Source organism: Talpa occidentalis, unplaced genomic scaffold, assembly GCF_014898055.3.
Source record: "Talpa occidentalis isolate TD23 unplaced genomic scaffold, MPIMG_talOcc4v2.1 talOcc4.16, whole genome shotgun sequence".
In the NCBI taxonomy this organism is placed as follows: domain Eukaryota; kingdom Metazoa; phylum Chordata; class Mammalia; order Eulipotyphla; family Talpidae; genus Talpa; species Talpa occidentalis.
Window position 1 is genome coordinate 12,751,792 of NW_023601653.1, and position 15,317 is coordinate 12,767,108.

At 34.4% G+C, this 15,317-nt stretch overlaps 1 protein-coding gene across 4 annotated transcripts in view; it reads right to left on the reverse strand.

Annotated features, from left to right (window-relative positions):
• PARPBP (PARP1 binding protein) overlaps nt 1–15,317 on the reverse strand; it is a 43,641-nt gene that overhangs the window by 25,671 nt on the left and 2,653 nt on the right. For 3 of the 4 annotated variants that reach the window (XM_037513768.1, XM_037513767.2, XM_037513769.2), the window contains exons 2-4: nt 13,931–14,084; nt 6,250–6,483; nt 3,863–3,970 (exon numbers count right to left, since the gene is read on the reverse strand). In XM_037513768.1, coding sequence (XP_037369665.1) covers nt 3,863–3,970; nt 6,250–6,483; nt 13,931–14,083 — 495 coding nt within the window. In that variant the 5' untranslated portion in view covers nt 14,084. Of the gene's footprint in view, nt 1–888; nt 1,058–3,862; nt 3,971–6,249; nt 6,484–13,930; nt 14,085–15,317 lie in introns of those variants that run through there. The other variant, XM_037513770.2, reaches the window with a different exon arrangement.

The following is a 15,317-nucleotide window of genomic DNA, read 5'->3' on the forward strand; positions in this document are numbered from 1 at the left end:
AACTTAATGCCAGTGAGAACATATGAATAAGTCTTCAGAAAGTGGACAATATAAAGAAAGTAAATTCCAGAGATGAAAAACACAATAACTGAAACAAATTTGTTGAAGAAGGAGCTCAACAGAAAATTGGAGAAAGTATCAGGGAACTTAAAGATGTAGAAATGGAAATCACCAAATCTGAAAAACAACGGGAAAAAAATGAAATAACTAAAGTGACCTGTGAGACAATTTAAAGAGGTCCAACATACATGCAATTGGAATCTCTGCACAGAAGTGAAAGGAGCAGGGAAAAATATTTGACAAAATTATGGTGAAAAAATCCTAAATGTGGTAGAAAACATTAATTAATAGACCCAAGGAGTCACTCAAGTAGCAAAAACACAAAGAAAACCACTCCTATAGTGATGCATTGCTTATCAACAAGGATGCATTCTGAGAAAAGTGTCATGGGGTGATTTTATCATTGTGCAAATGTCACAGAATAATTACAAAAATATGGACAGTATAGGACTACTACACACCTAGGCTATATGATATAGCCTATTGGGGCCACCATTATGTGTCTGTGTGTGTGCACTCTATAGTTGACTATAACATTGTTAAACAATACATAACTGTACACATTATAATGAAACTCTGCAGCCACAGATGTGAGAAAAATTTGAAAGTAGCTACAGCAAACAGATATATTACATGCTGGAAAACAATGATAAGGATAAAGTATCTAAGCTAGAAGTCAGGAAAACATATTAAATATGCTAAGAAATGACCTTAAAAATTACTATACAATTTTACAAATCCAGATAGCACAGTATTTGCAAAGGAAATACAAGACTCACAGATCATGGAACAGAGTAGAATCCAGAAATAGACCCACATAGATATTACCTTTGCAGAGAGGTGTCCTGATTTTGCAATAAGTAGTCATTCACATTCTCACTTTCTTATCACCTTATTTAACTCTCTGCAGAGATTTTAACACTTCCTGAGATTTTATTTTCTTAATCTTTCCACTACTTTATGAGTCCCATGAGAGGAAATGACTTAGGCTTAGGACCTAGGAGAATGACCAGCACAACAGTTGGTAATTAATCCATTTTTGTTAAAGGTTTCAATATTTTTTAATGGTAAATAAAAGAAAACTTAATACATGTATCTATTATAATAGGGCACTTATTAATAAAAATTAATAAAAATTTACTGGGACCAAATAAGCACTCATGTTTTCATTATATTATCTTAAGGAAAAAAACTATTGTACAGCTAAACTAAAATCATTTTTAAGACTGGTCCTAAAATTTTATAAAATAAGGTATAACAGTTTTCTGCTTACATTTCAAATGTTATCTTATCTTCACTTCTACAGTAAATTATAATACTTCATATGAATCTATAATACAAAAGTTTCCATTTTAACTTTAAGGGCAAGGGTCTCTAAAATGCATGAATCTCTTCTTTAGTCCTTTGACATTTGGGAACAGTAAGAAATTTTCAAAAAATCAAAGCAGAGGAAAAGTGACAGACACATCAGAAAGTTTTAAACTTTTTCTACATCTAATTTAATGCAATCACTCTCTCACTGTGCTGCTAGTATCCACAAATAATGGTGTTTTACCAGTACCTATGATCCTTATTGCATACAAAACCAGCGCTTCAACTCCTACATCTAAACTTGCTCCTTCAGGCTAGGAAATTCTGTCCTGACCTGTGATGCAAGGCAAAGATTAAGGGAAAACATCTTGGAGTCCTCACAACTAAGAGTGTTTCTTTTAGCTATGACTGTTATTGGAAATCTCTCCCTATCATTATGGTCAGATAACACGGCAGTTATGGTTTCCCTGCTCTTGTATTTGTAAGTGGGTTTTAAGGAGGCTCTCTGGAAAAGCAGTCCACATAAATACAGTCATGAGGTCCAGAAACAAGGGCCTAAATTGAAAAATCCACAAGATTGAAGCTTTCACCAAGATACCAAAACTAAAGATACTGTTCTGTTTATTTGTTTAACAAACTGATTCTCTCCATGCCACAAAATATTTGCAATGTTTGTTTAGAAATTAAACAATTTTATTTAAGCTTTCTGACAACTCCAAGTTTGTTTTCCTACCCCTTAATTACTGAAGTGCAGATATTCTATCAGTTTGAAAAAAATCAGTTTTCTGATTTTTAACAGATATTAAATATCTGTTAATAATATATACAGGTATATTTTTACTTTCTTTGCCAACACATCATTTCTTACATATAATGACAAAAAAAAAAAATGGGACTACAACTAATAGTAGAAATTTTTATTTAACTGATGATTTTCTTTTGGGAACTTTATTTCTTCCCTTTACAACTTCAGAATCTCTAAAGCATTAGTTTAGTATCTCAGGCAAAGTAAAATAAAGTGAGAAAACAATATTGTTTCTCAATTCATTCCATTCATCTGCTTGAGGATTAGAGTCGAACATCAGTAAGCACAACTGGTGATCACAATGTGTCTTTGCGGGACTTCAGTCCAAAAACTCACTTCAGAATTTTAACAGAAATACATTTCCTTCAAAAAATAGTTTGTAAAAAGAAAAATTAAAGCCTACAAGAAACAGAAAATGATTGAAGATGGCTGCTACTTTAATAATCCTCATGAAATCAAATTCATTACTTAAGTAGTAGATTAAAATTATTTTAGCAAATACAATCTAAGCAGGCAAAAGAGAAAAAAGAAAAAGATTAATACAAGGGAACTATCAATTTTTACATGAGAAAACTATGATTACAATGAAGATGCATCAGTTTCTACATATACACTATAATCCTTTGTCATGAGTATTCCTTTAAGATAATCTTTCAGCTCTTTAAGCAAAATTCTAAAAGGTTATATCAAATTTTTTTTTTTTATAAGTTTTTTTTTTTTTTTTTTAAGATTTATTTATTTATTTATACAAGCACTGGGTACAGTCAGAAGCGCGGGAGGGTGAGAGAATTCACCAGAGCCAGAGCGGGGAGCAGAGCAGGCAGAAGGACCGAAGTACACTGCTGAGGGGAGCAGTGGGCGGCAGGAGAGGTCTGTGCGCCATGTGGGACCCTCTCTGGTGGCCGGGGAGCAGCCGGGGAACGAACCGGCGCTGCAGAGGCTGCGGGCAGCCTCGCAACCCAGTGCTCAACCGCTGCGCCACCGGGGAGGCCCTATATCAAATTTTTATATCAAATTAGCTTTTATAAATATAATTAGTTCATTCCTCTTAATTAAAGTCACGCTACAGTTGTTTCCTCCCAGAAGAGCCTGTAAGATACGATCAAAGCTAGAAAAGATCTGTAACTTATCTCCATGTATGGATGTACTCCTTAAACCACTGAGAAAAGATTAGGTTTTTGTCAAGGTGGAGCAGGAGGCAAAACTGGAGACTGTTTAAGCAGAAAAGTAGTATAAAGCGAGAGAAAATAGTTACAATTCACTAAAAGGAACCAGATCTGGGCAGGAAACAAAATATAAAATACAAAATGAAATATTCAGCATCAGTTATAAAGTATTTGCTACAATTTTTTCAATTGTACATATCCTCTCAGGAACCAAGCATTTAAAACAGTAATTTGTGATGTTCACCAAACACACATAGACTCAACAGCTCTGGCAATCTGGACATTCATTTCCTTTTCCGATACTTAGAATGATACCTACTTTTATACAGATCTCACTATCTTGGCCCAAAACAATGAAGGAACTGATTATCAAGTTTTTGCCAATATTTAATATATTACTTTTTGCAAATACAGCTTTACGTAAATTTAAAAAAATTAAATAACTATAATGTACAATCAAATATATAATGATTTGAAGACGACCAAATCCTGCTTTAATTTACTCACAACTTATCAGTACCTTTTTGTTATCTTGACTGTGTCCACTCACTGGTGATGCTGGCATATAAACATCAGTTTTATCATCTACTGTATACTGCTTACCAGTCAGAAAATCCAGTAGCTGACTCTGCAGAAAATACAGAATATTACTAATAAAATGACATGGCACTTATGAAAAGTACTTCACATCTTGCAGTAGTATCACTGACATTCCTGTGTACCCAACATTTTGTTTTCTGACAAAAGCATATATGAAATTAAACTTCCTAATAAAACACTTCAATCTGTTTCAACAGACTCATAGGGTTTTACAAGTTTAGAGTTTAAAAATAACATTAGAATGTACTGAGTCTTTAATTTCTATGGAAGATGAAAATCAAAGACAAAGAAAAGTCTTACTTAAAGCCCTCAATAAATGCCTTATTTTAGTATATCTAGTATCTAAATACAATTCAAACAAAATAGATTCCAAGAAGAAAATAACACATAAAGAGATAGTTGCTTTCATCCTGCCACATTACTCAACTTCTCCACATTATTTTATTTTTTCTAAAGGATACACACACATACATACACACCTTGATGAGCAAACCTAAAGAGGTACAAACTGAATTAGCAAAATTCAACAAGATTGCCATCCACTTTTCTTCTCAGCTATTGCCACATTATAACTAAAATAACTTACCAATATACACTTCTTCAACAGCAACAGAGCTTATCACAGCTTAGCTTCTACCCATATGAGCTACTGCTCATGAAGACAAAATGAAAATAACTAAAAAGCCTTTCCATAATACATACAATCTTTTAATCTCAAAATTTAAGATTACCGAAAAAGTAATTTATTACTTTCTATACTAATTTATTAAAATCTAAATAGAAGTAATTCTCAGTAATTCTTATATTTTCAAAAGAGGTATTGAAAACAAAGATTGTCTTTTCTAAAAACACCTTATCATACAAAATGGAAGAATATTAGCTCTGATTAAACTATTTTCATATTTAACTACATGTAAAGTATATTACTTTAAATCAGTGCATCTTAGGGTATGGTCTAAGGAATCCTAACGTTCCTAATGCACACTCAGGGGTTCCAGGAAGCCTACCTTTTTCCAACTATGTATCAACATGAAGTCATATTTTCTTTAGATACTTTAATCAAAGCAACATATCCAACAGAAGCAGATAATACTCTCATTAGCTTATCAGGAGATCATCTTTGTTGTTCCTACAATCCAATTGATGCTTACGTTTGATTATCCTCTCTAAATCAACTATGTGAAAAGTAGCCAAAATAATCGCCACAAACAAGCAACGGAAAAAAAACTCAGCCCCTATAAGCATCCTTAACCGAGTGTGGATGAGGATATGTGGGTGTGTACGTGTTTTGAGAAAGTTACAATAAATCAAAGGTTTTCATGATAGCCAGGTGAGGTAAAGACAGCAAACTGCCTGCCATTCTCCCCTTTAGTTTTCATTTTGGTATGTTACTACTCAAAATAAGGACTATCTTTTCCAAGCTCCCTAGCACCTTGGTAAGGGCATATGACTAAGCTTTGGGTAACGGGTAGGAAGCAAAAAGACTGATAACTCTTTAAAAAAGAAAAGAGCTATTCTTGCATACTCCTTCCTGCTCAGAGGAATGTTAATATAATGTCTGGGGCTCCAGCAGTTATCTTAGACCACAGATGAGTGGTGGAGGTCAAGAAGAAACATAAGAGATCAGAATGACAAAAAATAAAACAAAAACAACACCTATGTCTCTGATAACCATGGAGCTGTAACCACAGGCCCAGGTGCTTACCTGCAGGGTGAGATAAACATTCATCTTCTTAAAAAAAAACTGTTGTTATAGTTTAATACTACTGTACATAGCCAAAAAAAAAAAAAAAAAAAAAAAACTACTTATATTTCAACCAAATAAAAATAACACAAGTTGAACAAAATTTACCACCAAAAAAATTCTTTCAAATAATGACTAGCTAAATTTTCTATTCTTAAAGATTTATTTTTTATTTATTTATACATACAAGAACTGGGGTGTAGGCCAAAGGTACAGGGAGATAAGAGGATTTACCAGAGACAGAGTGGGGAGCAGAACAGGTGGATCTACTAAAATACACTGCTGAGGCGAGCAGCAGGCAAGACAGAGAGGTCTACTGCGTCATGTGGGTTAGCTCCCTGACCAGGAATTGAACTCATGCCACAGTGGCTGGCAATAGCTTGATAATGCTGAGACTCAACCCCTTGCGCCACCAGGGAGGCCCCTAAATTTTCTATTCTTAACAGGATCCAGGAAGCAAAAAACATTATCAAGATACTATAAATGCTGAAACTGTAGCTTAAAATAAAAACGAATCTGGCTGAATTTTAATTTAAGACAGAATTATTTTTAAAAATACTTACTGGGGATATGTTGGTACTATTTTCACAACTAGAAGTCAAAACACTACATTTGTTGTAGATATCAATGAGATCTATCATGTTGCTATTCTTTAAGAAATCATCGTAAGTCCTCCTAATGTCCTCATAATGGTCCATCACTTCCACATTTTCAGTTGTTATATTCAATTTCTCATGTAGTAAATACTTCCACGTCAATAAGACATCACTGAGAGAAACTGTAAACTCTCCAATGAGCTGAAAGAGACAATGCCAGAAATAAACAAAGTAGGGTACCAGAATATTCATTTACTTATAATTGAGGAGATAAGTACAAATTGATTGTTATAGTAGAATATATTGACACATTGGATTCTTGTGATTTTGGAGAGAACATCCAAGCTGAGCTATAGAATAATTTTAAGGTGAGATATAAAAGAAAAAGATTTGATGAATTCATAAAATATGAACAACTACGTTGTTTTGCACATGACAAAGCCGGCAAATATAGACATCGTCCTATTTCACAAAGTAGGGGGGCGGTGAGTGCTCAGCGAGCTACACTTAAGTACTATTGATTGGGGAAACATTTGACCCTGTTAATATTTAATTCCTTTTAGTTCTTTTAGCGAATGTATTTTTAATCTCTTGTTTAAAAATGGTCAGTGCCATAGTAATTTCCACATGCTACCATATTTCAAGTTAGTCTGAAAGATAATAAAGATGATAAACTTTAAATTTTTAAAAATGTTTCATTTCATTACTGTACCAGGGAAAGCAACAATACTAGTGCCAAAACTTTGAGTAACAGAAGAATTTTGATTCTTCCCTTTTCCCGGACACACAAAACAACAATAAATAAGTCCTAAAAATACCAAGGTCAAGTTTCTCTCTGGAAGTTGTCATATATTACTATAGTACTAATTAGGCAAAATTGTTCTTTTTTCCTCTTCTTCAATATCCACATGATAAACTATTTCACTGGATAATGTTGAACACTCTTTTTTTAAAATTGATTGCATTGTGTTCTCACTTTAGTATCCCAGATATTAATAATGGCATCCTCTAAAAAATAACAATTGGAATTCACTGAAAAAATTCTAAATACTTCTGTCCGATGCAGCATGTGTAACGGATATGCTTTTAATTTTTTTATATCATTGTACATTTTTAAACAAAATTTGCTTCTTCCCCCCCTCTAGGAGTAGTCCCCATAGAATTTCCTTCACCAATGCACTGGTGCACCATCACCACAGTCCCCTGTGTTCCTTCCTCCTTCTGATCCCTCTCTCTCCTCCTCCCCTGCAGGATGTCTCTGATTTATAATTGTTTGTTCTGTTTTGTGTAACAGATATTCTTAGGGATCAATATATGGTATTGTGAAATGTAGTATGCTGTTCTTATCCACGGTTAAATTCTATCACTATATTAGCAGTTTCTATAACACCAAGATCTGTCCATTAGTTGCATTTTAACAGAACTCTATAGTTCACTGGAACTAGATTTAACATCATCTTTAATTAATGAAGAACAACAGAAAGAAGTCAGAGCCAAATAATATATTACTTTCTATCTATCTGACTCCTTTAATTAATATATTTCTATCTTTTATAATAATCAGATACATTTTCTAGTTACATCCAAACGTAAGGCAAGATGTCCAAAGTATCTTAAAATAATGAACTCTTTAGTCATCTTAGTCAAGCAATTAAGAAAATTATCCTTATTGTCCTTAGAGAAGGGATGTATGATATAATCATGAAAATTATATTTCATGGAACTAGCTCAATAAACAACCAAACAAACCCAGTAACTTTGAAATCTTGAATCCATAATCCAAGCATAAGGCAAATTTGTAATTTCTTATATTGTTTCAAAATGTTTAAACTTTACTTCCCAATCCCACAAAGATTACACACCATGAAATTTCCAAATGGTATATAAATTAAATAAATCCCATTATTTAGAGTTTCAAAACTAAATTGCTTTATCTCAAAAATTCCTAAAACTATTTTGGTATACCATCCTTCATGTTAAAAATAAATCAAGATTTTGACTTATCTAAATGTACAATTTAGTCTCATTCTGTTGACTATAACTAGTTAAAGTAAAACTTTGCAAGCTCTTGATCTTGTGAAGAAAGGTTTTGACTAGATTAACAGTGTTTATACTGAGATTGTAAAAACATTCTAAATCCAAATAAAAATGCACTCCAGATATCAGTTTTCATGATCAGGTGCCCACCATGACAGCATATTCTATTATTCAAACCAGTAACAACTGATTGAGAGAGTCTGTGGTCAAATCCGAAAATGTTTTGCTAGGAAAACATGCCAGCTGGCTAATATTTGAAGGAAGTTCAAAATGTTCAATGCTTTAATTCTCTGATGGACATAAGAAGGATTGTATTTCATAAGAATAGAATGAGAAAAAGTGAGTTATACTTCTTCAGTGCACTTGTACTTTACATATTTTACCAAAGCTATTTTTTATAATTCGAAATTTTACATTACATTTTTAATTAACTGGAATTTTGATATAAAAAAAGACAGTTGGTCTACTTAATAGCATTCACTGGCTGTGTGACTTTGGGTAAAATACAGAAATCCCTATAAGTCAGTTTCCTGAGTTATAAAACGAGAATGTACAAATTGAATAACACCTGACATGTGGTGCATGAACAAAACTATCAGTTTTCTTTCTCTTTTTATTCAAAGTAATATACTTGTTAGTTTGTTTACTGGGAGGGGATAGTAGATAAATGTCATGTAATGTTAAAAATTACCTCTTCTTACTTGTTATGTCATTGATAGGTCACTTTCAAACCTGAAGGTCAACCACAGGGGCTGTGATTTCTGTCCATGGAGTTATGAAATATCCTTGTTTTACCCAATGGAACATTTGCAACCTTTTAAGGCTGCTTAAGGTGAAAAATAGCTTTATAACTTGATGCCAGACAGAGTCAAAACATGAAGCCAATTTCAAAGAAAAGAAAAGCTAAAAAAACTGTTTGTATCCTAATGAAATCATATATATTTGCCATATAATGAAGTCAGTAGTTCTCAATGAATCTCCCATAGGTTAAATCTTTAGCAGTATAAAACTATTAGAGCAGTGTCAAACAATTCAAACTAAAAAAGTCCCCCTCAGAACACCTGCCAAAAACCTAAAACTCAAAGATTATTTATCTAACACCATGCCCACCCCCAAGCAGTTAAGAAAAAAAGCATGACATTAGATAGACTAACAACTCTACCAGGGACTCAAAAGGTATTTCTTATAGTCAAATTCAGTTATAAGGACTACACTTTAGGGAACTTCTGCAAATTGAAAACCTAAATAGAGCTCAAATACAAGATGAAAAAAACAAGTGAAAGGAAAACGACAAACTAGGTCAATTTGCCCCAGAGAAACTCCTCCTGCTATAAAATATCTACAGGGGAAAGCAGATCATTTTTTTTAAAGCATGACTGAGTGGTCAATAAGAGAAAGGAAACTACAAAAGGTCAAGACCAGTGAGAAAGTGCCAATATAGAAGGGTAAGCAAATAGTGGGGCCTGTGTTTGCCTGGTATCAACCATGCCCAAGCACACAAGAACCTGGTTTTTATAAACCCTGAGTAGAGTTTAGCAGACATGGCTGAGCCCAATAACAGTGGGAAGCTAGATCAAACGTCCTCCATTCCCACCCTACCATAAATCAAGCCAAAGTCCCTAAGGGCCAATGCTCCTAGTTTGCACAGTAGAAAAAAAACTGCCCAGCAGAAAGTAATGAGATTTTTGAGGAAACCACAGTATTATACTTTACCTCTCTGGGTAATCTTCACTTAGATTTTTGCCTAATAATTAAATTCTGCCAAGATAGAGTAGAGCAGTCATCTAACTTGGCAGAAAATTGGAGGTTTATTCCCTGAATGAGTTGAAGACAAAAGTAGCCTAATGAAAACCATAGGAATCACATGACAGTTTAGATTCTAAATTTCGACACTCCATTCAGGGACTCAACACATTGGCAGCTCCACTTTACACCATTCATGAGGGAGGAAAGAAGACTCTTTTCTGAGGAAGGGATATCCGAAAAATAGGGATTATCATCAGAGGTTCCCTAGCCAACTGAGATCAAGTTGACAAGCCCTAACCCTGGACACAGAGCTTCCAAAAAGCATTTTAGTGCTCCATTTAAATCCAAATGAGTGGTCAAGAATCAACATGAACAAAGTCTCTAAAAGAAAAATCCTTCCCCAAAAAAACGAACAAAAACAAGAACTTGGAGGAAACATTACACAGAGAGGAAAACTTCATCAAAATATTATTAATATTGTCAGAAAGTAGTATATCCTTGAAGCAAGAACAGGATAAATTTTTAAAGAGGAAGAACCAAACACAGATCTTGGAAATAAAGAAGATATTACAAAATCCAGTAAAACTATTAAACTCAAAAACTATTAAATAATGAATACCTTATTGAATATTGTTTGGAAGAAAAGTAAAAAAGGTGAACAGATATATAAAGTGATACACTAAGACAAGGGAATATTATTTACTGCTAAAAATAAGCTATACTGCTAACTTAGCTATAAGGTCATGAAAAGACAGAGAAGAACCTTAAGTGCATATTACTAAGCGAATGAAGCCAATCAGGACGGTTACATACTATGTGATTCCAACTCCATGACGTCTTGAAAAAGGCAAAACTAGAGCAACAGTACAATAATCTGTGGTTGCCAAAGGTTAAGGAGAAAGAAGGATGAACAGGTGGGGTTCAGAGAATTTTTAGGGTAATGAAATTATTCTGTATAAACTGTAACGCTATATTCGTGCCATTATACATTTGTCAAAACCCACAGAACGTGCAACACTGAAAGTATTTAAGGATAAAAACCCAGGATATTCTGCTAGTTACTATCAAATGGTTCGTAATGAATAACATTAATACGCATGTGCATGTACAGATGATAATTTGTGCATGTGCATATTTTCATACATATATAAATATAAAAGAATAATGATGTAAATGTGGCAAATGTAACAACTGGATTCTAGGTGAAGGGCACGGAGGAATTTAATGTACTATTCTTGTCACTTTTCTTGAAATTTAGTATTTTTTCAAAATAAATAGTGCTACTTTCACATTTTTCAACATGCCTATGTAAAACTGATTTAGAACAATGGCTACGATTAAAAATAGGAACAGACAAATTGGATCTAAACCACACCACACTCCTGCTACACCGGTCCTTTTGCATTTCCTCAAACTCTTATCTGCATCATATACCTCTTTTTATAGCTATAATTTTTATTGATGTATGGGTCTCTACTCAATGACTGCCTCACCTACCAGGCAACAAGAATTCCAACCTACCACAAAATCTGGCACTTAGTTGTAAGGGTGGAGAGAAAGGAGCAGGTGGGAAGGGGGGGCAAGTCTATGGAAGGGAGCAAGAGAAGAAAGTAACATTTATATAAACAGCTATATTGGCCTCCTTGTTCCTTGAATTTGTCAGACATATTCCCACCTCATAGCTCTTGAATCTTTATTCCCTTTGCCTGGTAGTCCCTATCTACAAAGAACCTGATAAATAGCTCCTTCTTCCCTTCTCCCAATTCTGTGCTCAAGTGGTAACTTGTAGATGAGGTCTTCCTTGACCAGCCTATCTAAAATGCGAAGAAATGCAGGCCAACCTTTACACACTCCTTAGCTGTAACTGCTTTATTTTTCTCTGTAGCACTTACTATGGCCTACAGAACTAAATAACTTATTTATTGGAGTATGATCTGTCTCCCTACAAGATTAACAACATTAAGAGCAGGGATTTCCTTCAATGCTATAGTTCTAATATTTAGAGTAATGTCTAGCATATAGTAAGAACTCAATAATAGATATTTGTTGAAATGTAGTATGACGGACTACATACAATAGGACAGAATTTTGTCAAAATCTTGTGTCCAAAAATCTTAATATACATTGTTTTAAATATGCAAAGCTGCCATTATCCTCACATACAAGGACAATCACTTATTTTAAAAGCATACAATTCCTACTTTTTAGGTGTTAAAATAGTCTTCCTTTTTCAAAATGATGCTTCTACATAACTATTTTTCCCCAATGATCTCATTTGCCAAAATGAGAAATGGTCAGATCTGTCAGTCTTTTATTTTTAATAAATTGTACCAGCATATGGGAGTGCAAACTGGTCCAACCACTATGGAGAGCTGTGTGGAGATTCCTCAACCTACTAAAGATAGAGTTTCCATATGATCCAGCAATTCTACTTCTAGGTATTTACCCAAAGGACACAGAAACATTAATTCAGAAGGGCACCTGCACCCCTATGTTTATAGCAGCACTAATTACAATAGTTAAGCTTTGGAAACAACCTAAATGCCCAAAAACAGATGACTGGATCAAGAAGATGTGGTACATATACACCATGGAATATTACTCAGCAATCAAAAAAGATAAACTCATGCAATTTGCAGCAACATGGATGGAGCTGGAAGGGATCATGTTCAGCAAAATAAGCCAGAAAGAAAAAGAAAAATACCGGATGGTCTCAATCATAGCAGGAATCTAGAAAACTTAAATAAGGGACCAGGAAAAAGACTAATTATAATAAAGTAAAAATCAAAATCAACAAGCAACAATAAACCAGAGACACACTATGGGGTGGGGGGGGGCAGGGCAGGAAAAGGCGGGATTGGGGTCAAAATAAGGGGGGTGCAATTGTATGGGGAATATAAAAATAAAAAAATGTAAAAAATAAAAAAAAAAGCCTAGAATAATAAATAAATAAATTGTACCACCATATAAAACCTAGAAGTATTGGGACTATTGATAAGAAGGATTAAAAAATCTCCTCAGAATGTCATTTCCCTATCTAGTTCAACAAACCCATTTCAAAAACCAGCCCCAATCTTCAAACATCTTCTACTCTAGTCAAGTCTCTTCAGACCATCATAATTTTGATTCCTCTGTGCTTCTCGTGTACTGACATTCCTCTTCCTTAATTCCCTGTTTAAATTCTTCCTATTTAAAGACTTCTCTTCCTTTGTGTCCCAAGAAGCCATTCCTTACCCCTCCATCCTCTCATCTGAACATCGCTAGTCCTTTAGGCAGAGCTCCTTCGAAACACTACTTTGGCCCAAACTAACTCTATAAGAATCACTGTGGGAAGATTAAGAAAAAGGCAATGTCTAGGGTCAAAATACAGATTAGGAGAATCAGAATTTCCAAGATTGGGGAAAAGGAGTCAATGTCTTAGAAGTCTTCCCAAATGATGCTGATCCAAGGCCTGATTTAGGAATAATTAGTCTATATAAGAGTCTGAAATTAATCATAAAATTAACTCATTACATTTAAATAAACACCTTCTTAAACATCATTTAAAAGAGAAAGGAAGTTTTATAAAATAAAATGTCTTAATCACAATCACAATAGCGGCATGATCATCTTAAGACTTCAAATTAATCATTAATATGTATATCCTATGTTAAATAATTCATAGGAAGGCCTTAATTAGAAATAAATCATTTCAAACACAATCATAATATTTTGACATACAGATACAGAGGCATTTATAAAAAGTGTGTTGATACTATCATAGGAGGGCATCTATTGCAAAGAAACTAGTATAATTAAGTTAACTCAAAAGGGTCAGCAACCAAAATTTAACTTTAAAAAGTTAACCTAAATATAGTCTACAAACCTGTTTGTTGTTCTCTGCCATAGCAAGCTGCAATGCCAAGAGCATGGAGTCTGCACCACATACAGTAGTTCTCTCAGAGTTACAAAGAGTGTGCCAATTCCTTCTGAACTTTTTAATCATGTCCAACACAGACTTCTGATTAAGTACAGACATCCTATTAAAGTAGGACAGAATGCAATGTTAAAAGCCTTATTTTAATTGGAAATTAATATTTAACATGTGTAAGCAAGCAGAGTTACAGAAAAATAAGTAGTGAACAAGAGGTCATTTCATATTTACCAAGATTGCTTTTAATTAAACTTAGAAAAACAGAATAATACAATTTTTGCCCAATCATATTTTCCTATCCTTTAGTTTTCTTAAGCCAAATTTTTGAAATAATAAAATTCGACCTTGAATCTAAAAATTCATATAAAAGATGCAAGTTCTACAAATTGATAATTATAGACACAGTATAGCTTATTGAAGCTATATTTGCAAAATATTATTTTGAGATAAAAGTGAGTATCTGTGGTAGATTAAAAAAAATAAGCAATTTTCTTTCATCACTATATTTTCCCAAAAGAGGTATACTGTTTCCACCCCTTTGAATCTATGTCAGCCTTGTGACTCAATTTGACTAACAGAATATGACAAGAACGACATAATAGGAGTTCTGAACTTGAACCTCAAAAGGCTGGCACAGAAAGAGTTAATATGGCATGCCTGGTTGCTATCCTTTCAAAGTTCTGTTCATATGGTTGGCCCTTGAGTGGTATCTGGGAACTTGATTTCAGGGGTAAAAGTGGCTCACTGTGCAAATACCACAGCTTATGCCAAACACATGATGCCTCTGTGTTCACCCCCAAGTAATAACTCTGGGCACTGAGTCCCTAAGGACCTTCCCTGATAGAGGTCATGTCATGTGTTATCCCAACTTGCTGCTGAAGAATAAAGCATGTTCAGTGTGACTCCACTAAGAGAAGGCTCTTAGAACCGAGTGTCTGTTTATCCCTGGGTTTCACCCTATGCACCTTCTCCCTTTATTGGATTTTTTTTAAATTTATTTTATTTTTTTTAAGATTTATTTATTTATTTATGCAAGTACTGGGTACAGTCAGAAGCGCGGGAGGGTGAGAGAATTCACCAGAGCCAGAGCGGGGAGCAGAGCAGGCAGAAGGACCGAAAAAGTACACTGCTGAGGGGAGCAGCAGGCGGCAGGAGAGGTCTGTGCACCATGTGGGACCCTCCTCCGGTGGCCGGGGAGCAGCCGGGGATCGAACCAGCGCTGCAGAGGCTGCGGGCAGCTTCGCAACCCAGCGCTCAACCGCTGCGCCACTGGGGATTTTGGATTATTGGATTATTTGGATTATTGGATTTTGCTTAGGCTATTTTTTCTGTAATAAAT